This window comes from Aethalodelphis obliquidens, unplaced genomic scaffold (genome assembly GCF_003676395.1).
Source record: "Aethalodelphis obliquidens isolate GAN/ISIS:26980383/991018 unplaced genomic scaffold, ASM367639v1 scaffold2, whole genome shotgun sequence".
Lineage (NCBI taxonomy): Eukaryota > Metazoa > Chordata > Mammalia > Artiodactyla > Delphinidae > Aethalodelphis > Aethalodelphis obliquidens.
In genome coordinates, this window is record NW_020837946.1 from 51,314,176 (window position 1) to 51,338,688 (window position 24,513).

Genomic DNA, 24,513 nt, shown 5'->3' on the forward strand with positions numbered 1-24,513 from the left:
CAGCTAGTCATAATGGGAAGGGTATAAGTGCTTTTCCTGGAGACAGCCATCACTTTCATTTGTAGCAGAAATGCTTTTTGCACATTTCCTAGTTCACCACACATAATATTAAAAAGAAATATACTAAAGAGCAGAGAGTTTTTTTAAAAATTGAAGTGTTACTGCTTCATCAAGGACAGTTAAGTGAAACTTCTTTTTTTTAAACTGTGAGTTTGAGGTGATGAAGGATGCAACAATTATTAATGGAATTTAGTGTCACTGCCTTGATTCATGGTGACACCAGGAGTTTTAACCACGGTTGCCTTTTCACCATCCATGCAAATGTCAGCACAGTGAAAAAGGCAAATAACATCTCTAGTATTATTATAAAAATCATGTTGACCCTATATACCTTCTGAGATTACACATTGAGAATATCTAATTGATTGACTTAATTTGCCAATTTCTCCATTTGTCTGTATGAAACAACAGTGTAAGTATAGATATACTTTTATTAATGGTAGATATAGGAAAAAAACTGATTTCTAAGAGCTCACTAAGATATATGGAACATGAGTAAATTATGTATCAAGAAAAGAGCTTTAGAACAGAAGATTGTCTATGATTGGAAGTCAACCTAAATTTTCAATTATACTGATTTTTAAAATACTGATTTTATGTGGTATTTGTGATTAAACAGACTATGTAATTTAAAATTGTTAATGTCACGCTGTATCATAGGCATTAAATGTTGTTTTGAATAAGAATTACATATTGTCTGTATTTCAAATCATCAAAACAATAATATTTAATTTTTTGCCTGATTAGTTCATTTTGGACTTCATGCAAAAGTACCTATGTATCTCCAGGTGCTTAGTTCTTAAGAGAAGTACCTAAGCTGTTTACACATGATAGAAATAACTAAGTGGGAAAAAAAATTGCAGATAAGAAATTGAGCATTAATGTTTTATTTGGTATGACAAAAATGTGACTTTTTGGTATGGGATTGGCATTTATCTCTCAGTAAGTAATAAGTTTAGAATTTCCTCTATAATTCTTTTACTAGATAATTCTATTTCTTGTCACTCTTGATAAGTATATATATTTAGGAACTTAAACTTTTATGCTAACATGTTAAGTCATAATTCTTGAGGATAGTAATGCATTGTGATGGTTTTTCAGTAAATTACTGGTGCAGCCCTATTTGTTTAAACCCTGGTTTAACCTGATTATTAACAATTAAATTGTGTTTTCTTCTTACAGTTAAAGTGTATTCAAATTTATTGGTCCCTTGCTTCACAGATTTATCTCAGTATGTGGTATATTCAAACAGAATTTTGTATTTTTAATTAGGGGATTAGATAAGTAATTCTGAAGAGCTGGAAAAAAAAATTGTTAGACATCACATTGCTTAACCATCTAATATACCATAAGTGTGTGTCTACACTCTGTTGTGGGAGCCATCTATCAGGCAGGCTTGTTTTTCAGGCAGTATTTTAAAGAGTGGACATGTGCAGGAACTGTGAGCGCAATTAGCGCCAAGCAGATAAATCCATCTCTAATCCTGTTTACGGTCTGCATCAGACAGATGTGCCAAGATTGATTTAGACAAGCCCTGGGCTTACAGTAATATTTTTAAAAGTGCCATTCACTGTTCTATTTCTGTTAAACCTTTGCTAAATATTCTTAAGTGTTGTTGGTTTTACTCTTCTTGTTAACCACTGTAACCTACTTTAAGCAGGTCCTGCTTTGCTTTCATGGTGACAGGGTAACCTGCCAGGAGAGGTTATCTTTATTCCTTGTAATTAAATTGACTTTTCCCCCCAAGAAAATACAACAATAGGAAGTGGGTGCTGAATTAAATAAATAGCATGATATCCAATAGACGTATACTTAAATCCCGTGCTGGAACAGATGGTCCCCAGCATCTATGTAAGTAATGTGAGAGGACAGTTAATGTTCTGAAACAACTAGCTATCACCAATATGATCCTAATGAACCAATAGATTTCAAATAATAAACCACTTGCCACAAAGAAAAACATATATAAATATATATCATCTGTAAGGTTTTAATTCTCATAATCTGAGAAAGGGTCTATAAATGATTCTCATATTTTTATCTACTATTATCAAATATCAATTTATGGATAAAGTTTGACTTCATATTTTTCACCAGTAAAGCTATGTTTTAACATTAAGGTAAAATTAAAGTTATATTTAAACTACACCCCCCGAAGTGTGTTTTCTTTTCATTAAAAAAAATATTTTTAATTCCCCTTTTACATACTGTCTGCATGTGTTAGGTTGTGCATGGAAATGTGGCTTTTGCTACGTTATGAAAACATTTGCTTTTATACATGGCAGAAACTTGTTGTATACTCTAACAGAGGTGGCTGGTGTGGGGATTGAAGCAGCTATCTTGCAGATGAAAAAGTAAGCAGAGATAAAAGACCTAAATATGTTTCAGCATTTATAAATTTACAAATAATATAGGTTATAAATCAAAAGCAGTATTTTTCTGATTCACATAGAGAATAAAGAGAGTCTGAGTCATTCTTAAGGTATTACTTATAAAGGGGTGTAGATAAGTGGTCAATTTTTATAGACCCTAAAACAGTAGTCTTCACTCTGAATATGGTTTATTTTCTTTTTTTTCCCTCTTTAATCATGTTTTTCATAAATATTTGTATTTTCTAAATGTGTCCCAAAGAGTAAGTGTTTTGGTATGGGGGTTGAGGAGAAACAGTGACCTTCTTGATTTTTAGCTTATCCTATCAGATGATCTCTAGAACCTTCAGCCTTCACTGGGGGTTAGCCTGAGGGCTTTCCACCTAGACACCTGAGGACCCTTTGGCCTTAGCTCTCTTTCAAGTCTTGGAAACCAATGTCCTGTTGCCCCGCAGAGCCAGCTGGCCCACTGCTTATATCTTAAGAACTTCAAAAAACAAAAATAAGACATAGACAAGCACCATCTAATCTGATGATGGATTAAACAATATTTAGACAGTTCCAAGCCATTAAATAAAACCATTTTAAATTCAAGTTCACAGAATTCTAACAAGTTTTAATCCTAAAGACCATATTCAGAAGAAGAAAATAATTTTCTATAAAACTAGTATACACATCTTCACATATGTTAGGAAACAGTTTTATTCAAAATCAGGTGTATCCTGTGATTAGAGAGAACTGGGCAGATTTACTCATGTCATGTAAATGATTAACATTGGAGAAATGAATAATAGGCCAGAATTACTATGTAGGAAATTGGCACCTGAGAGATCTCTATAGCTGCTGAGAAAAAGAGTGCTGAAGAACATTTGCATATTGTTAGAAGTTTGTAAAACAAAAACTGTTTTATTCACAGATCAATTATCTTTATTTTCATTTCAAATAAAAACAAAATGTTTGTTCTAAATCTGTAGTTCTTCCTCTTAGTTTCCTGTCGTCACCCTGGCAAAGAGACCATGTGAAAACCCCAAATTTGAATCAGTGGGCAAATGTGGGAAGAGATTAGAAGCCTGAGCAGGGAAAGCAGGAAATACTACTCAGAGAGTTACAGGGATTTTCAGAATTTTCACTTCTGTCAGCTCCTGGTTGCTACATTCTAACTTTCCATTTCCTTGAAGGTTACCCTGAAGTTTCAGATGAAATACAGTTGACCCTTGAACAACATGGGTTTGAACTGCATGCGTCCATATATATGCAGATTTTTTAAAATAGTAAATAGTGGGTGGTTGTTTGCGTCCCTGGGTGTGGAACCACGAATGGGGGGAACTGTGGATACGGAGGGACAGCTATAAATTATATGAGGATTTTTGGCAGCACTGAGGGTGCAGCCCTAAGCCCTGAGTTGTTTAAGGATCAACTCTGCTACTCAGTTAAGACACGTCGGTGGGGCTTCCCTGGTGGTGCAGTGATTAAGAATCCTCCTGACAATGCAGGCGGCATGGGTTTGAGCCCTGGTCTGGGAAGATCCCACATGCCGCGGAGCAACAAAGCCCTTGCACCACAACTACTGAGCCTAAGCTCTAGAGCCCGTGAGCCACAACTACTGAAGCCCATGCACCTAGAGCCCGTGCTCTGCAACAAGAGAAGCCACCACAATGAGAAGCCCATGCACAGCAATGAAGACCCAGTGCAGCCAAAAATAAATAAATTTATTTTAAGAAATAAATAAAAAAGACATTGGTGGTTTGCTGTTTTCCTACAGAATAGAGACAGAATAATGGTTTGCCTACTGTTTTAAGTTTGACTAGAATAAAAAACAGATCCAGAGGATCAGACGAGTGTGTGTTTACTTGAAGAAGGTCCTTACTAATGTGAAATGTGGGTAAAGACCAGCCAAATTGCTTGGATTTAAATCTTGGATCTGGCCCCTACCAGATGTATGACCGTGGACAAGTTATGTAAACACTCTGGCCTGAATTCCTTCTCTTTTAGGAAAAAGCATTTACCTCAGGTTAGTAGATCCACAGGTTAAGGATTAAATGAGATAATAGATGTAAAGTGCTTATAGCAATGATATAGCACAGTGATATAGCACATGCTCATTAAATATTAGCTACCCTTACATTTTAGAAAATGGGATTTTTTTTTTTGCGGTACGCGGGCCTCTCACTGTTGTGGCCTCTCCCCTTGCAGAGCACAGGCTGCGGACGTGCAAGCTCAGCGGCCATGGCTCACGGGCCCAGCCGCTCCGCGGCATGTGGGATCTTCCCGGACCGGGGCACGAACCCGTGTCCCCTGCATCGGCAGGCGGATTCTCAACCACTGCACCACCAGGGAAGCCTAGAAAATGGGATTTTAACAATTAAAACTATGATCAGGAACTATTTTAGGATGAGCAAAGGAAACATCTTTTTCAATTAATTACAGAAATACTTTCATTGTAGGAAAATTAGAAATTCATATACGCAAACTAAATCACAAACTCATTCTCCTTCCAAGTTTTCATATGCATCTTCATACATATGTGCATATGGAAATATATTCCACATGCATTATGTGTTCAGTAAATATATACAAAACAGTAATGGAAATGTGCACTGTTTTAGACACTTTTCTAGTCAGATTTCTACATTTTAATGACTGAATTGCATTCTGGTATATGAGTCTGCTTCATTTATCAGAACCAATACTCTGTTATTTCATATTTAGGTTGTTTCCAAGTTTCACTCAAATAATGCTTGGGTGAGCATTCTTTTAGCTAAATTGTGCATGTTACTTATTCCCTTAGGGTAAATTCCTGGAAGTAAATTGCTGGATCAAAAATATGCATATTTTAAAGCACTTTCCCTTCTCTCCATTTTAAAAAAAATATAAAATGTAATGCTGACTACAGAGAGGGAGGTTTTTAAGAAAAAATTAATCTTATACTCCCTCATATCTCTCTTTTCATGGGTAACCACTGTTTATTTTCCCCTTGGGTTTTTTTCTCCTTTTAAAGAAATGAGATCAAATTTCTCCGATTATTTTGTTACTTGCTTTTATTCCACTTATTCATACCTCTTAACATGAGTGTCTTTCCAGATTAGAATACAAAGATCTAATTTGCTCATTTGTGAGTTGAAGATTATGATTAAACTGTTCTCCTATTGAAGAACATGAATATTGCTTCAAATATTTTTGCTATTATAAATGCTGCAATTAACATTTTGAAATCTTTTGATACGTATTCCCAACTTGTTCTCCAGCAGTTACCATTTTTGCATTCCCACCAGTGCTGGGAGTGGTTCCCTTTACCGACATCATCACTGAGCATTATTTTTGATCTTGTGCCAATCTAAAAGGCAAAAAATGGTATCTTGTTGTTTTAATTTGCATTTCTTTGATTACTAATTAGATTGAACTTTCTCATATGTTCATTGGTCAATTTGCATTTCTTCTTCTGTGAAATGCCTGTCTGGGCCTTTTATGTACTTTTCCACTAAAGTGTTTCTTTTCTTGATTAAATAGATTATTTAACTGTCATATGTTGCAAATATTTCTGCCCAGTTGGCTTTTGTTTGTGACTTCTTATGGGTCTTTAGGACTTTATTGGCATTAAATAACTTCTGTGTTGAGTATCTCAGTCTCTGTAATGTCTGCCTTTATTGCCATGCTATGGCTTTACTAATTTATGGTTATATAAAGTTCTTTCTAATCTAGGAATATTGGTGTATATTATGAAATAGAGATCTAGTTTTTCTTTTCTTTTTTAAAGATGAACCAGTTCTAAATCACCTTTCACTGAATATTTCCCACTGAACTTGGATACTACCATTATCACATTAGTGACTTAAAATATTTACAAGTATTTCTTTGGACCATTCATTTATCTATTCCTAGATGTTTAAATTATTATAGCCTTAAAAAATAGTATTTTATCTGACTGCATATGTACTTCCCCTCATTACTGTTAAAACATTTTCTTCATTAATATATTTATTCCAAGAAAATTTGCAAATCATTTGATTAGGTTCCTTGCCCCTTACATCAAAGAAAATACCATTGAGATTTTGACTGGAATTGCATTAATGTAGTTATTAATAATGAGAATACCATAAAAATATGTAATCTTCGAACTTGGTATGCCTTCATTTATTCAATTCTTTGTCTCTCAGTTTATTTTGAATGGCCTTTTCCACCCAAGCAAGTCCAGGATCATTTTGCTAAATTTGTTTCTGGATAATAATTTGCATAGGATCTCTTTATCTCCATTATGCTTTCTTTCTAGGTATTGATATATTTGTAACCAGCTTCCTTACTGGCTATTCTTATTAGTTCTATTGGTTTTAAGTTGACTCTTTTGAGTTTTGTGAATATATTGTGATACTATCTATAAATAGTTACAGTTTCAGCTGTCCCTCTACCCCTTCCACCATCAGTTGTTTTTATTTCATTTTCCTTATGTATGATAGTGACCAGAATGTCCAGAATAATTGAGAATAGTAAGAATGATAATAGGTATTCTCGCCCTGTTTCCGTAAATTTTTCTAGTTTTCACTATTAAGTTGGATCTTGGCTGTTGGTTTAGTATCTTTAAATTTGCAGTTTACAAGAGATTTTAACTAGGAATAGTCATTGAATTGTTTACTGCCAAAGTAGAGCACACACGGCAAGGAATTCAGACTAATATAGGACTTCGAGTGAAAAGTGTATATTTCATCCCTCTATTTTTTTTCCTCAGTGGTCCTTCCCTCCCTTTCTACTTCCCTCCTTTGGAGCTCTTATTTGCTGTATGTTTGACTGCGTAAATACGCAAATTGATATGAGACGCAAGGTTATAACGAATATTATAAGTTTAGCCTAGAAGAAATTATTTGTAACATATATCATGCATATATAATAAAGGATTAATTTCAAGAATATTTGAAGGAGTCCTACAAATGAGAAGAAATAGACAAGCAACCAAATAGAAATAGAGAAATGCATTTGTAGAGGCAACTCTTTTAAGAAATACAAATGAAAAATAAAAGATGTTCAACTTTATTGATTGTTTAACTGATTTTTGGAAAAGTACTCGCAGATATAATCAAGAATATAAATTCCTTTAGGGTAGGGAAGTGCTATGACCTATCTATAACATTTAGCTGTATGAAGCAGACACCCAGCAGCACCCGTATATGGGAGGCCAGTTTCTTTACACTTCACAAGGTATCATTTGCCACACAGACAGTACATGCCACAGGGTGAGGATTTGTCGGGACCTTTGAAAGCCTGCTTCATTCCATTCTTTTTTTTTTTGTGGTACGCGGGCCTCTCACTGCTGTGGCCCCTCCCGTTGTGGAGCACAGGCTCCGGACGCGCAGGCTCAGTGGCCATGGCCCATGGGCCCAGCCGCTCCGCGGCATGTGGGATCTTCCCGGACCGGGGCACGAACCCGCGTCCCCTGCATCGGCAGGCGGACTCTCAACCACTGCGCCACCAGGGAAGACCCGATTCCATTCTTGAAGGTAGTGGAAGGATGTAAGCTCTCCCTGGCCCCTCCCAATTGTTCTAGAGACCCTGGCCATATGCCTACCTGCTCAACAAGTGCAAATAACTTGTACTAAGCCCACCAGCTGCAGATATCTTAATGATGATTTACTGTGAAAGAGCTTGGTTTCCCTCATATATAACACATACTGTCCAGCTTTAGTTTCTAAGATATTCTTCCTGAGAAGGAACCAGGCTCCTTGAGGAATCCAGATGAGCTTGAAACACTATGCTGTTATAAGAAAGAAAAGTTATTTTCAAAGCTATTGGGATATTGTAACAAAGGAGGCAGATGGGAGGAACTCTCACTGCTCATTCTGTACCAGTTTGGAGTATTCAAGTGGAAACAAGAATTTTAATTAATTGAAAAGTTGAGTCTGTAAAAGGTCCTAACTTTATTATATGGTCAAAGGGAACAAACAATTAAAATATGCTACAGCTGCATTTTCAAAATGTGTTCTAGGACCCTCTCAGGGAGTTTGGGAGATCAAAGCTATTTTCATAATTTTATTAAGAAGTTATTTGTTATTTGCACCCTTATTCTGTCTCGAGGGTACAGTTGAGTTTTCCAGAGGCTGAGATATGTGGTGACATATTTGCCCTGATGGCTAATACAGTGTGTGCTTTGTATTCTTGTGTTTAAAAAAGTCTCCGTTTTGATGTCTAATATGGTAAATATCAATAGATATAACCTCCATAAACAAAAGCTATTTGGGGCCCTCAGTCTTTAAGAATGTAAATGGGCTCTGAGACCAAAGAGTTTGAGAGCCATTGAACTAGAGAAAAGTCAATCTTACCAACATGGGTTAATCCATTAGTACTTACAGAAGAGTGGGTGGGTTGACTCACTCTGTTCATGAAGGCACGTGGGACATTTGGGCTTCTGATGATACATTATTTTCACTCTGTTGATTAAGTGATGATTGTAGTAATAGTGGTGGCTGTTTTACTTTCTAGAATATATAAATGTTTCCCATTGAAGTGATACTTTGAGGGTATTGATTCTCAGGTCACCGGGTGACAATAGAAATAGACGGTACGCAGACCTGAAGCTTGAGCTTTCTGAGGAAATGACAGGCCTGAAAATTTGCCCGTGGGTTCACCCTATCCCACTGCCATAAGCACTGAGAGAAGAACTTGTCTTTGTTTCCTTTTCAGTGGTACATGTGCTTTGGGAGCAATTGGGCTGTTTGCTGAATGGTTGGGAAAGGCCCCCAAACTCCCTGAGAATGCAGAGAAAGAACTTAAGTCACCTGAAAATTTTTGCTCCAGTCTGAGAATATCTTTATGCCTGCTTAAGGCTTAAGAAAGCTGAGAGAGGGCCTCTGCTTCCTGGGGCTATTTTAGCGCTGGTACCATTTCTACATCTGTTTCTATTGATTTCTTTGTCTCTTATCATGGCTGGTATTTTTCTGCCTTTTTACATGTGTAGTGATTTGTGATTGAATGAGAGCAATTGTGAATTTTACCATTTAGAGTTGCTAAATATTTTCGTATTCCTGTAAATGCTTTTCTTTTTTTTTCTTTTTTAACATCTTTATTAGAGTATAATTGCTTTACAATGGTGTGTCAGTTTCTGCTTTATAACGAAGTGAATCAGTTATACATACACATATGTCCCCATATCTCTTCCCTCTTGCATCTCCCTCTGTCCCTATCCCATCCCTCTAGGTGGTCACAAAGCACCGAGCTGATCTCCCTGTGCTATGCGGCTGCTTCCCACTAGCTATCTGTTTTACGTTTGGTAGTGTATATATGTCTGTGCCATTTTCTCACTTTGTCCCAGCTTACCCTTCCCCCTCCCCATATCCTCAAGTCCATTCTCTAGTAGGTCTGCATCTTTATTCCCATCTTGCCCCTAGGTTCTTCAGGACCATTTTTTTTTTTTTAGATTCCATATATATGTGTTAGCATATGGTATTTGTTTTTCTCTTTCTGACTTACTTCACTCTGTATGACAGACTCTAGGTCCATCCACCTCACTACAAATAACTCAGTTTCGTTCCTTTTTATGGCTGAGTAATATTCCATTGTATATATGTGCCACATCTTCTTTATCCATTCATCTGTTGATGGACACTTAGGTTGCTTCCATGTCCTGCAACTGACAAAGGATTAATCTCCAAAACATACAAGCAACTCATGCAGCTCAATATTAAAAAACAAACAACCCAATCCAAAAATGGGCAGAAGACCTAAATAGACATTTCTCCAAAGAAAATATACAGATTGCCAACAAACACATGAAAGAATGCTCAACATCATTAATCATTAGAGAAATGCAAATCAAAACTACAATGCGATATCATCTCACACCGGTCAGAATGGCCATCATCAAAAAATCTACAAACAATAAATGCTGGAGAGGGTGGGGAGAAAACGGAACACACTTGCACTGTTGGTGGGAATGTAAATTGATGCAGCCACTATGGAGAACAGTATGGAGATTCCTTAAGAAACTAAAAATAGAACTACCATATGACCCAGCAATCCCACTACTGGGCATATACCCTGAGAAAACCATAATTCAAAAAGAGTCGTGTACCAAAATGTTCATTGCAGCTCCAGTAAATACTCTTGAACTTTGTTCTAGGATGTTAAGTTACTTGGAAACACTTGAATCCTTTTGAGGCTTGCTCTTAAGCTTTGTTAGGTGGAATCAGAGCAGCCTTTGGTCAGCTCACTAACAAGACAATACTTTTTTAAGTGCTCTCCCCAAAGTCCCACAAATTTCATTATTTTTCCACTTTGGCTGGTGGAAACACCTGTGTGATCTCTGAGTGTTGTTCTCTCTAATCCTTTGGGTAATTCTTTCCCTGGCCTCACACATATACAGATCCATGCTCAGCTGAAGATTCAGGGGGAAGATCTATAGAGTTCTCTTTCTGTGCAGCTCTCCTTTTTATAATAATTTTCCAAGTGAACTCTAAGTCATCTTGGCTTTCCTGGCTCCTCAGTCCTCCTCAGCTCAGGGAGACAACCAGACTCCACCAGGGTTCTGCTCCCTGTGGCCTGGGGCAGTCGGCTTGTAATCATATGGCTTCTTTGTTTTCCCTCTCTCAGGGATCACTGTCCTGTGCTACCTAATGTCCCATGTCTGAAACTGATGTTTCCTTTCTCTGGTGTGCTCTTTTAGTCATTTCAGGCAGAAGGTAAAAGCATTCCCTGTGATTCCATGTGGGCCAGAGTGGAAGTTTTGAAAGTACTGTTTTTAAAGTATAAAACACTTCTACTTTGAGAGTCAGTTGAAAAAGTCCATTATCACAACAACAGGTGTTTTCTGACCTGTGTTTAAACATAACCAGTAAAATTTCATGCCACTATAAAATAAAGTCTGACTATAGTAAGATTCAGGTGGATCTTTCTTTTTAGAATAGCAGGCATTCATAATGCTTTCTGCTCACAGTAATCTTGCTCTGTTTCCTTTTTGCATATGTGTTACTTTCCCTAGAATGTAAATTTTCTTTCCTTTACATGTTGCCTTCAACAACCTGTCATAAACTCACTTCTGTTAGTGAATTCTCTTCTTTCCGTTACTTTACTCTGTCCTTGTAAGTACCAGGAAGCCTCTTGCATGATACTCACTTATTATTATTGAAATGTTGCTTTGTTTATGTTCCTGGAATTCTTCATACATTGAATATTCTCAGATTCTGAATGTCCTAGGCCTTGTGTGGCAGGGACTCCCTTCCACTTCTTCTATTTATGGGAAAATAGACCCAATTTTTCTTTTTTTATCCCCACCCATCTCATACAGGATTTGACATAAAGCATAATCAGTAAAATAACAGATGATAACGATTTTGTGGGTTTTCACTATTTATTATTCATACATATAAGATATAGGCACAGTGGTTTTGATTAGAAAATTTAATTTCTTTTCAGGTGATTCCAAGTATAATTTTCTACATAAAGAAGAATTTATTGAACTCAAAGACATATTCTCTGTCAAACTGAAACGGCGTTATTCAGTTAAACAGCAGAGAAGTGGTACTTTATTAGGAATCACACTCTTCATATGTTTGAAAAAGGAACAAAATAAATTAAAGGATTCTACACTTGATCTTATTAATTTAAGTGAAGACCACTGTGACGTATGGTTTAGACAGTTCAAGAAAATTTTGGCAGGTAAGTACTCCTTGTGGAGATTTTTAATGAGTCTAGTTTCCTTGACGTAGGTTATTAATCTAAACATGACACTGTATTTATCAGTACAGTAACCCTTGATTATGTTGAGGTCATTTGCTTCTGTTGTTAGTTTGTTAAGTGTTTTTATCATGAAGGGTGTTGAATTTGGTCACATGCTTTTTCTACATCAATTGAAATAATCATATGGCTTTTTCCTTTCATTCTATTAATGTGGTGTATTACATTGATTGATTTTCATATGTTGAACCATCCTTGCATTCCAGGAATAAATCCCACATGGTCATGGTATATAATTCTTTTAATATTTTACTGAATTTGGTTTGCTAGTATTTTGTTGAGGATTTTAACATTGATATTTGTGAGAAATATTTGTGTGTAGTTTTCTTTTCTGCTTTTATTATCATTTTTCTGACTTTGCTATCAAGGTGATGCTGACCTTATAGAATGACTTAGGAAGTAACTGTTGAATGACCGCTTCCTTAAAGAAACTTTGATAATCTGAAATAAAACAATTCTTAAATATTTTTTTTCACTTGTTATTTTTCTATTAATGTTTCTTTTGAGCTTATATTGGAATTTGCTTTTCTTCCACCTACACATTGATGGCAAGTGCATATATGTACTGGATGGCTTGAGAATAACAGTTTTTTTTTAAATTGGAGTATAGTTGATTTACAATATTGTGTTAGTTTCAGGTGTACAGCAGTGTGATTTGGTTATACATATATATATGTATGTGTGTGTGTGTGTGTGTGTGTGTATGTGTATATATGTATATTCCTTTTTTTCTATTCTTTTCTGTTACAGTTTATTACAAGATATTGAATACAGTTCTCTGTGTTATACAGTAAATTCTTGTTGTTTATCTGTTTTATATATGGTAGCGTGCATCTGTTAATCCCATACTCCCAATTTATCCCTCCCCCCCTTCCCCTTTGGTAACCATAAGTTTGTTTTCTATGTCTGTGAGTTTGGGTTTTTTAAATAAGTTCATCTGTACTATTTTTTAGATTCCACATAAAAGTGATATCATAATATTTATCTTTCTCTGTCTGACTTACTTCACTTAGTATGATAATCTCTACATACATGTTGCTGAAAATGGCATTATTTCATTCTTTTTTATGGCTGACTAATATTCCATTGTGTGTGTGTATCACATCTTCTTTATCCATTCATCTGTGGATGGACACTTAGGGTGCTTCCATGTCCTGGCTATTGTAAAAAGTGCCTCCATGAATATTGGGGTGCATGTATCTTTTTGAATTAAAGTTTTCATCTTTTCCAAGTATATGCTCAGGAGTGGCATTGCTGGATCAGACAGTAACTATTTTTAGTTTTTTGAGGACCCTCCACACTGTTCTCCATAGTGGCTGCACCAATTTACATTCCCACCAACAGTGCAAGAGGGTTCCCTTTTCTCCACATCCTCTCCAGCATTTATTATTTGTAGACTTTTTGATGATGGCCATTCTGACTGGTGTGGGGTGATACCTCATTGTAGTTTTGATTTGCCGTTCTCTAATAATTAGTGATGGTGAGCATCTTTTCATGTGCCTGTTGTCCATCTGCATGTCTTCTTTGGAGAAATGTCTGTTTAGGTCTTCTGTCCATTTTTGGATTGGGTTGTTTGTTTTTTGAAATTGAGTTGTATGCACTGTTTGTATATTTTGGAAATTAAGCCCTTGTCAGTCACATCATTTGCAATTCTCTCCCAGTCTATAGGTTGTCTTTTGTTTTTGTTTATGGTTTCCTTTGCTCTACAAATCTTATAAGTTTGATTTATAGGTCCCATTTGTTTATTTTTGCTTTTATTTACATTGCCTTGGGAGACTGACCTAAGAAAACATCAGTGCTATTTATGTCAGCGAATGTTTTGCCTATGTTCTCTTCTAGGAGTTTCATGGTGTCATGTCTCATATTTAAGTCTTTAAGCCATTTGAGTTTATATTTTGTGTATGGTGTGAGAGAGTGTTCTAACTTCATTGATGTACACATGGCTGTCCAGTGAGGATAACAGTTTTTTGAAGATAATATTTAAATTGTCTGTATTTCAGGGTAGATTTTTCTGAAGGTAATATCCAGAGAAAAGAGAGCATTTACTAGAATATTATCTCCTTTTGAATTCAGTTGTATCTAAAATTTCTGAATGGCATTTATATTTTACATTTTAAATAAAGTACATGAATAGACATATAAAGCAAATTGGATTTCTAAAGGTATCTAGGTAAAGTATAATCAAACTGAGTTTTAGGACTTTTTTCTTCTCATAAACTTGTAAGTCTTGCTTTCTTTTTTTTCGTTTTTTATTTTGGCCATTTCTTCCTGTTTGCCAGATTGATCAAGGTAGAGGCAGCTGGTGTAGTTGATGCACAGCTTGGGGTAAGATGACTCAGGACAGAGATGGGTGCCAGACAAAGAGCAGGCACATGGCGAGGTTAGAAATTTTCAGGCCAGGAATCATTGACCAAGAAGACTGAGGACCCAAGTTGGTCAAGGGCAGCCAACTGATACGATTTTATGCACAAAAGATGAGGTGAAGGGAAATGTTAGAGCTAGGAGAACTGTTACTAAGTGGTCCCTTCAAGGAGACCTGATTGTTTTAAGAAGACAGGAAACTACAGAGGCTGTAGTTTGGTTCATCTCTCTGGAAACATACAGGAAAAAAAAAAAATATATATATATATATATATATATATATATATATATATAAAAAAGTATTCCACTTTAATGGTGAGTCTTTTACAGTGTTCTTATTTTAAATTCATTTGAGAAGAGATAAAAGAAGTTAAAATGAAAATGAAAACTTAATTGAATAAATTTCCTTAGATGGGCAGGTATTCGTGGGACTTGAATGGTCTATAAAATAAGAATGTGTCATTTGATTAGGAGAGGCAAAGCTCTTCCTTGCATTGACGGTATGAGGAAGTCTCCCCAGGGGCTTATGAAGGGCTGGCTGAGTGATGTGAGAGACAACTTCCGCAATATATCTCACCCATAAAACCAAAAGCAAGTAAGCAGAGGGCATCACAAGAAAGCCCAGTTCCGTAAAAGCAATTTTATTGGAGTAGAGCAACTTGTCCAAACACACACACACCACAAAAATACTGTCCACATATTTTTTCAGTTTAATGAATGACGTTTTGGTTTGATCCAGGATTAAAATCTAGGCAATTATAGAGATGAATAAAGTACATATTTTTTAAGCTATCGTCCTTTGGGAATGTTACTTTTTGTACCTTTGATTTTGATAACAGTTGGAGGTAGTGAAATATATGAGGTCATATTCTCTGCCATGGTCCTGGAGGACAGAGCGATTTTGCTGATTAAAAGCAAATAGATTGACTTGAAATCAACCAATGCAAACAAACAAAACAGGTTTGAAATCATCTAATAAAAATGAAGGAACCGAATCAGGATGGTCTGAATGAATGGCTGTTCCATTTCTGCCTCTCAGTAGACTCAGTAGGTCCTATAGGAGGAGCCAACTCCTCAACCCCATGCCTCACAAAGACAGTTCTGGGTCAGTTTCATCATACACGAATGCGCGCTCAAGCCTCCAAAGATCTCTGCCAAATGCTGCATAATACTGACACTTCCTTTCTTAAGTTTGTAATCTTAGAGCGTTTTTGTTCATATTTCTTTTACTTTCAAGGCTAGGTAATCCAGGTGTTTATTAAAATGCCTATTGTCTGAGAGTCAAATACAATGGGCTAGAGGCTCTTTCCATAAATGGACGTGGCCTGTGTCTTTCCCACTCTTTTTGGGATGAGGTTGATTGTTTACTTCTTCCTGGTCCTCTTTTGTTCTTATTTCCACAGAGCCGGGTCTCTTTGTGGATTATCTTTGTATCTCACATCCATTGTCCCTATTCTGTACCTATATACTGCATCAGGTTTGGCAAATAGTGATTGCTGGTTTCCAAAAAAATTTTTTTACAGTCCCCAACCAAGGAATTTGTGTTTGAAATAGACCTGATGTAAGTTCAGGGGATGAGAGAAGTTTACATCACAAAACTATAAATGCCCTACATTTGAATTTTAGACATTACTGTTTTTTTTGTTTTTTTTTTTGCGGTACGCGGGCCTCTCACTGTTGTGGCCTCTCCCGTTACGGAGCACAGGCTCCGGACGTGCAGGCTCAGTGGCCATGGCTCATGGGCCCAGCCGCTCCGCGGCATGTGGGATCCTACCGGACCGGGGCACGAACCCGTGTCCCCTGCATCGGCAGGTGGACTCTCAACCACTGCGCCACCAGGGAAGCCCTAGACATTACTATTTTAAGTCCAAAGATCTTGCTTTAACTGGTTCTGTGGCAAAATAGTGAATTAAAAAATATATATTTTTTCATTGAGTTTGAATATTGTCTTTAATCAGCAAATGGATTTTTTTCCTGTAAGCTTTTACATCTTTTTCTCCTTTATTCTTCTATTAAGACAAACATGAAGAAGGTATTGAAAGCCTCAACTAGTTGGTCTTTTAGTGAGATTAGTCTAACAATTATAATTTTAGAATATTTGGATATTAAATTTTCAAATATGCACATTTATATTTTGAACTGGAGCAATGAATAAGATTTGATGAATTTTCGAGGAAAGACCAAATTGGCAGTACTAAAAGGAGGATGAAGCCAACTCTCAAATATTGATACTTGAAGTTTCAAGACATTGACAAAGAGTAGCCAGATTAAAAAGGTTTTATAAATATAAAAAAGGAGTCTTAGAACTGTTTCTATTTTTATTTGGAAAAAAATTAACTCCTTTTACATTCCAATTTTTAATAACACAGTTGAGCACAGTATCTTTTTTATTCTTAGTAATAGAAAAGTCACCATAACTTTATTGACTAATAATCAATATAAGTTAATTCATCCAACACACATTTCGGATCAGGCACTGTGTTAAGTGCTGGAAATACAAAAAAGAATGAAATGTAATCCTGTATAGAGCACTCTTGCCCTAGGAGACAGACAAGAAAACTCGTATTATAAATGTGTTAAGGGCCACAATGAAGATATGAAAAATTTAGTAGGGAACATCACCATTGATCATTGAATCAGAAATTTAAATCTTAAAAAATTAAGGCTGAAATATAGTCACTGATAAGCCTAATATGTAGTCATTGTGGTGAAAGTCATTTAACATAGTCTTTTCTGCTTTTTTTTATACCTGTGATGCAAAGATAAACATGCACAACCTTTAACTATAGCATGTGTGTACACTAGATGCATTAATTCTTATTCAATTAGGGTGTGATCCAGTCTCTGCATATTTGAGTTTCCTGGAAATGGTGAATTGCAAGCTTCTCTGGACCCTGAACCAACCTTTTCTCTAGGTACTATAATCTATACTTTAAAGCATATTCATAGGCTTTCTGACAGGTATCCCATATAGGGGGACAAAACAAAGTATCCCTAAGGTGACATTTAGGGCCACTCAAAACTGAAAGATTTTCAGGAGTTGAACTGGTTGATCTTCAGTGGAGGACTTAGGAGAATGGTGTGGAAATGAAGAAAAAGATTTTAGGGCTTCCCTCGTGGCACAGTGGTTGAGAGTCCGCCTGCCGATGCAGGGGACACGGGTTCGTGCCCCGGTCCGGGAAGATCCCACATGCCATGGAGCGGCTGGGCCCGTGAGCCATGGCCACTGAGCCCGTGCGTCCGGAGCCTGTGCTCCGCAACGGGAGAGGCCACAACAGTGAGAGGCCCGTGTACTGCAAAAAAAAAAAAAAAAAAAAGACTAAAAAAAAAATCTAAAGCCTTATGCCCAAGTAACTTGGAGAGTGGTAAAGTCATAAACAGAGTGAAATCCGGACACTGGTTGATTTGAAGGAAAGATGTTCTATTGCAGACACATTTGGCATATATAACATCTGTTGGAGATGTGCAGCAGGCTGGCAGTTTGAGAGGAGTGCATGAAGAGGTGAAGAAGAGCTGATGTGATGGGAATAGATGAAAGACTGCAAGGAAGTAGTATACAGTTAAAAAAAAAAAAAAGCAAAGGGCTAAATACAGAATCTTGGGGGGATACTCATACATTAAATTAGGCAGAGGAGACAAAAGCCAGAACTAAAATAGAAGGAATGGTAAAAAGAAAAAAAAAAATGAAGAACCCTTTTATCATAAGACCATTGAATTTTGTGATTATATTTTGGTTTTTCTAATTTATTTGTAATATTTAATTGTTACCCAGAGACAACTGACAAAGGTATTTTTAGCCCATATTTGACTGAGTTAGTTCTGTTATCATATTTTTCTGTTTCATTTTTAAATGCTAACTTCATGAACCATTTTGATTAAACACACTTTGTCCTTGTAATATAATTTGCTCTTAGCTTCTAGTTGAACAGCCTCCAGGTTTTCAGTTCTGAAAAACAAAGAAAATAGAAAAATTACTTAAATAAATATTTGGCTTTTATTCCTAAGAAGAGCAAGTTTTCCTAGTTTCCCAAAGACGTCGAATCTGATTTCCACGTGATAATAATGATGGTTTTCATAGGATCCTTTCCTCAATAGTAAAAACCAGGTCTTCTAAACAATATTTTGTTTAATATTCATGTTGTCTTATGTAAGAAATTCATGGTGAAATATGTTTTGGGGTTTTTAAAAATCCAAACTGTATCATGATTTATATTATCATGAACCAGGTAGAGTTTTTCTTAGGAGGAGAACATAATGATGTGAAGTTTTACTAGGATGTGCTGCCAGATGATGTACTTATAAGGAGAAATAAACTGGAAATCAACAGTATAATGGTTATCTTAAGATGAGTGTTTGTTATATATCAAAAGTATGATAGCTTCAGACATTTCGTTGTACAGTATTTGAGTTAGCAACACCTGTCTCCCTAGGGACAAATTATTTTCTGCAGTATGGGTAGTTTTTCCTTTGAAGCACCAAAAAAATGATTCAAGACTTTGGTTTATGAGCAGTTGAGTTGGACGTTAAAATATGAATGTCACTTAAACATTTAAAAAAATTTTTTAATTAAAAAAATTTTATTGAAATATGGTAAATTTACAATGTTGTGTTAGGTTCAGGTATACATCAAAGCGGTTCACTTTTATATATATTCTTTTTAAAATTTCTCTTACATTACATGTTATTACAAGATATTTAGTATAGTTCCCTGTGTAATACAGTAGGTCCTTGTTGGTTATCTATTTTATATATAGTAGTGTGCATATTTTAATCCCCAAATCCTAATTTATCCCCCTTTAGGAATCATAAGTTTGTTTTCTATGTTTGTAAGTCTATTTATGTTTTGTGAATAAGTTCATTTGTATATATTTTTTTAGATTCCACAAATAAGTGATATCATGATATTTGTCTTTTTCTGTCTGGCTTACTTCACTGAGTATGATAATCTCTAGGTCCATCCATATTACTGCAAAGAGCATTATTTCATTCTTTTTTTATGGCTGAGTAATATTCCATTTTGTGTGTATATATATATATATATATATATATATATATATATATATATATATATACCACTTCTTCTTTATCCATTCATCTGTTGCTGGACGTTGAGGTTGCTTCCATGTCTTGGCTATTGTAAATATTACTGCTATAAGCATTGGGGTGCATGTATCTTTTCAGATTATGGTTTTCTCCAGATATATGCCCAGGAGTGAAATTGGAGGATCATATGGTAGCTCTGTTTTTAGTTTTTTCAAGAACCTCCATACTGTTCTCCACAGTAGTTTACATTTGCACCAACAGTGTAGGAGGGTTCCTTTTTCTCCACACCCTCTCCAGGATTTATTGTTTGTAGACTTTAAAAAAAAAAATGTTTATTTATTTTCTTATTAGAAATCTATTTTATACACATCAGTGTATACATGACAATCCCAATCTCCCAATTCATCCCACCACCACCACCCTCACCCCCCGCCGCTTTCCCCCCTTGGTGTCCATACGTTTGTCCTCTACTTCTGTGTCTTAATTTCTGCTCTGCAAACCGGTTCATCTGTACCATTTTCTATGTTCCACATATATGCATTAATATATCATATTTCTTTTTCTCTTTCTGACATACTTCACTATGTATGACAGTTTCTAGATGCATCCACATCTCTACAAATGACCCAAGTTCGTTCCTTTTCATGGCTGAGTAATATTCCATTGTATATATGTAGCACATCTTCTTTATCCATTTGTCTGTCGATGGTCATTTAGGTTGCTTCCATGACCTGGCTGTTGTAAATAGTGCTGCAATGAACATTGGGGTGCAAGTGTCTTTTTCTTTTTTTTAAAATACCTTGTTTTTACCTTAATTTTTTTTAACATTTTTATTGGAATATAATTGCTTTACAATGGTGTGTCAGTTTCTGCTTTATAACAAAGTGAATCAGTTATACATACACATATGTCCCCATATCTCTTCCCTCTTGCATCTCCCTCTGTCCCTATCCCATCCCTCTAGGTGGTCACAAAGCACCGAGCTGATCTCCCTGTGCTATGCGGCTGCTTCCCACTAGCTATCTGTTTTACATTTGGTAGTGTATATATGTCCATATATAGACTACCACTCTCTCACTTTGTCCCAGCTTACCCTTCCCCCTGCCCGTGTCCTCAAGTCCATTCTCTAGTAGGTCTGCATCTTTATTCCCTTCTTGACCCTAGGTTCTTCATGACCATTTTTTTTTTTTTTTAGATTCCATATATATGTGTTAGCATACGGTATTGGTTTTTCTCTTTCTGACTTACTTCACTCGGCATGACAGACTCTAGGTCCATCCACCTCACTACAGATAACTCAATTTCGTATCTTTTTATAGTTGAGTAATATTCCATTGTATATATGCGCCACATCTTCTTTATCCATTCATCTGTCGATGGACACTTAGGTTGCTTCCATGTCCTGGCTATTGTAAATAGAACTACGATGAACATTGTGGTACATGACTCTTTTTGAATTATGGTTTTCTTAGGGTATATGCCCAGTAGTGGGAATGCTGGGTCGTATGATAGTTCTATTTTCAGGGTTTTTTTTGTTTTCTTTTTTTGTGGTATGCGGGCCTCTCACTGTTCTGGCCTCTCCCATTGCGGAGCATAGGCTCTGGATGCGCAGGCTCAGCGGACATGGCTCACGGGCCCAGCCACTCTGTGGCATGTGGGATCCTCCCGGACCAGGGCATGAACCCATGTCCCCTGCATCGGCAGGTGGACTCTCAACCACTGCGCCATCAGGGAAGCCCTATTTTTAGTTTTTTAAGGAACCTCCATACTGTTCTCCATAGTGGCTGTATCAATTTACATTACCACCAACAGTACAAGAGGGTTCCCTTTTCTCCACACCCTCTCCAGCATTTATTGTTTGTAGAGTTTTTGATCATGGCCATTCTGACCAGTGTGAGATGATATCGCATTGTAGTTTTGATTTGCATTTCTCTAATGCTTAATGATGTTGAGTATTCTTTCATGTGTTTGTTGGCAATCTGTATATTTTCTTTGGAGATATGTCTATGTAGGTCTTCTGCCCATTTTTGGATTGCGTGGTTGGTTTTTTGATATTGAACTGCATGAGCTGCTTGTAAATTTTGGAGATTAATCCTTTGTCAGTTGCTTCATTTGCAAATATTTTCTCCCATTCTGAGGGTTGTCTTTTTGTCTTGTTTAGGGTTTCCTTTGCTGTGAAAAAGCTTTAGTTTCATTAGGTCCCATTTGTTTATTTTTGTTTTTATTTCCATTTTTCTAGGAGGTGGGTCAAAAAGGATCTTGCTGTGATTTATGTCATAGAGAGTTCTGCCTATGTTTTCCTCTAAGAGTTTGGCAGTGTCTGCCTTACGTTTAGGTCCTTAATACATTTTGAGTTTATTTTTGTGTATGGTGTTAGGGAGTGTTCTAATTTCATTCTTTTACATGTAGCTGTCCAGTTTTCCCAGCACCACTTATTGAAGAGGCTGTCTTTTCTCCATTGTATATTCTTGCCTCTTTTATCAAAGATAAGGTGACCATAGGTGCGTGGGTTTATCTCTGGGCTTTCTGTCCTGTTCCATTGATCTGTATTTCTGTTTTTGTGCCAGTACCATACTGTCTTGATTACTGTAGCTTTGTAGTATAGTCTGAAGTCTGGGAGCCTGAATCCTCCAGCTCCGTTTTTCTTTCTCAAGATTGCTTTGGCTATTCAGGGCCTTTCATGATTCCATACAAATTGTGAAATTTTTTTTCCTAGTTCTGTGAAAAATGCCAGTGGTAGTTTGGTAGTGATTGCATTGAATCTGTAGATTGCTTTGGGTAGTAGAGTCATTTTCACAGTGTTGACTCTTCCAATCCAAGAACATGGTATATCACTCCATCTGTTTGTGTCATCTTTAATTTCATTCATCAGTGTCTTATAGTTTTCTGCATACAGGTCTTTTGTCTCCTTAGGTAGGTTTATTTCTAGGTATTTTATTCTTTTTGTTGCAGTGGTAAATGGGAGTGTTTTCTTAATTTCACTTTCAGATTTTTTCATCATTAGTGTATAGGAATGTAAGAGATTTCTGTGCACTAATTTTGTATCCTGCAACCTTACCAAATTCATTGATTAGCTCTAGTAGTTTTCTGGTAGCATCTTTAGGATTCTCTATGTATAGTATCATGTCAGCTGCAAACAGTGACATCTTTACTTCTTCTTTTCCGATTTGGATTCCTTTTACTTCTTTTCTTCTCTGATTGCTGTGGCTAAAACTTCCAAAACTAGGTTGAATGATAGTGGTGAGAGCAGGTTACCTTGTCTTGTTCCTGATCTTAGTGGAAATGGTTTCAGTGTTTCACCATTGAGGACGATGTTGACTGTAGGTTTGTCATATATGGCCTTTATTATGTTGAGGTAAGGTCCCTCTGTGCCTACTTTCTGCAGGGTTTTTTATCATAAATGGGTGTGGAATTTTGTCAAAAGTGTTCTCTGCGTCTATTGAGATGATCATATGGTTTTTCTCCTTCTATTTGTTTATATGCTTTATTACATTGATTGATTTGCATATATTGAAGAATCCTTGGATTTCTGGGAGAAACCCCACTTGATCATGGTGTATGATCCTTTTAATGTGCTGTTGGATTCTGTTTGCTAGTATTTTGTTGAGGATTTTTGCATCTATGTTCATCAGTGTTATTGGTCTGTAGTTTTTGTTCTTTGTGACATTGTTGTCTGATTTTCGTATCAGGGTGATGGTGGCCTCATAGAATGAGTTTGGGAGTGTTCCTCTCTCTGCTATATTTTGGAAGAGTTTGAGAAGGATAGGTGTTGCTCTTCTCTAAATGTTTGATAGAATTCGCCTGTGAAGCCATTTGGTCCTGGGCTTTTGTTTGTTGGAAGATTTTTAATCACAGTTTCAATTTCAGTGCTTGTGATTGGTCTGTTCATATTTTCTATTTCTTCCTGATTCAGTCTTGGAAGGTTGTGCATTTTTGAGAATTTGTCCATTTCTTCCATGTTGTCCATTTTATTGGCGTAGAGTTGCTTGTAGTAATCTCTCACGATCTTTTGTATTTCTGCAGTGTCAGTTGTTACTTCCCCTTTTTCATTTCTAATTCTACTGATTTGAGTCTTCTTCCTTTTTTTCTTGTTGAGTCTGGCTAATGGTTTATCAATTTTCTTTATCTTCTCAACAAACCAGCTTTTAGTTTTATTGAGCTTTGCTATCATTTCCTTCATTTCTTTTTCATTCTGATCTGATCTTTATGATTTCTTTCCTTATGCTAACTTTGGGTTTTTTTTGTTCTTTTTTCTCTAATTGCTTTAGGTGTAAGGTTAGGTTGTTTATTTGAGATGTTTCTTGTTTCTTAAGGTAGGATTGTATTGCTATAAACTGCCCTCTTAGAACTGCTTTTGCTGCATCACATAGGCTTTGCGTCATCGTGTTTTCATTTTCATTTGTTTCTACGTATTCTTTGATTTCCTCTTAGAATTCTTCAGTGATCTCTTGGTTATTAAGCAGTGTATTGTTTAGCCTCCATGTATTTGTATTTTTTTTACAGACTTTTTTTCCTGTAATTGATATCTAGTCTCATAGTGTTGTGGTCCGAAAAGATACTTGACATGATTTCAGTTTTCTTAAATTTACCAAGGCTTGATTTGTGACCCAAGATACGATCTCTCATGTGGAATGTTCCATGAGCACTTGAGAAGAAAGTGTATTCTGTTGTTTCTGGATGGAATGTCCTGTAAATATCAATTAAGTCCATCTTGTTTAATGTATCATTTAAAGCTTGTGTTAACTTATTTATTTTCATTTTGGATTATCTGTCCATTGGTGACGGTGGGGTGTTAAAGTCCCCTACTATGATTGTGTTACTGTTGATTTCCCTTTTTATGGCTGTTAGTATTTGCCTTACGTATTGAGGTGCTCCTATGTTGGGTGCATAAATATTTACAATTGTTATATCTTCTTCTTGCATTAATCCCTTGATCATTATGTAATGTCCTTCTTTGTCTCTTGTA

The 24,513-nt window shown here is 36.2% G+C and overlaps 1 protein-coding gene across 4 annotated transcripts in view; it reads left to right on the forward strand.

Moving 5' to 3' along the window:
- Positions 1-24,513, forward strand: part of CERKL (CERK like autophagy regulator) — a 148,272-nt gene that overhangs the window by 32,243 nt on the left and 91,516 nt on the right. For all 4 annotated transcript variants that reach the window (XR_003437115.1, XM_027126728.1, XM_027126737.1 and 1 more), the window contains exon 2: positions 11,823-12,065. Coding sequence is in view for 3 of the 4 variants with exons in the window: in XM_027126728.1 (XP_026982529.1) it covers positions 11,823-12,065 (243 nt within the window). In the remaining variant the exon portion in view is untranslated. The remainder of the gene's footprint in view (positions 1-11,822; positions 12,066-24,513) is intronic.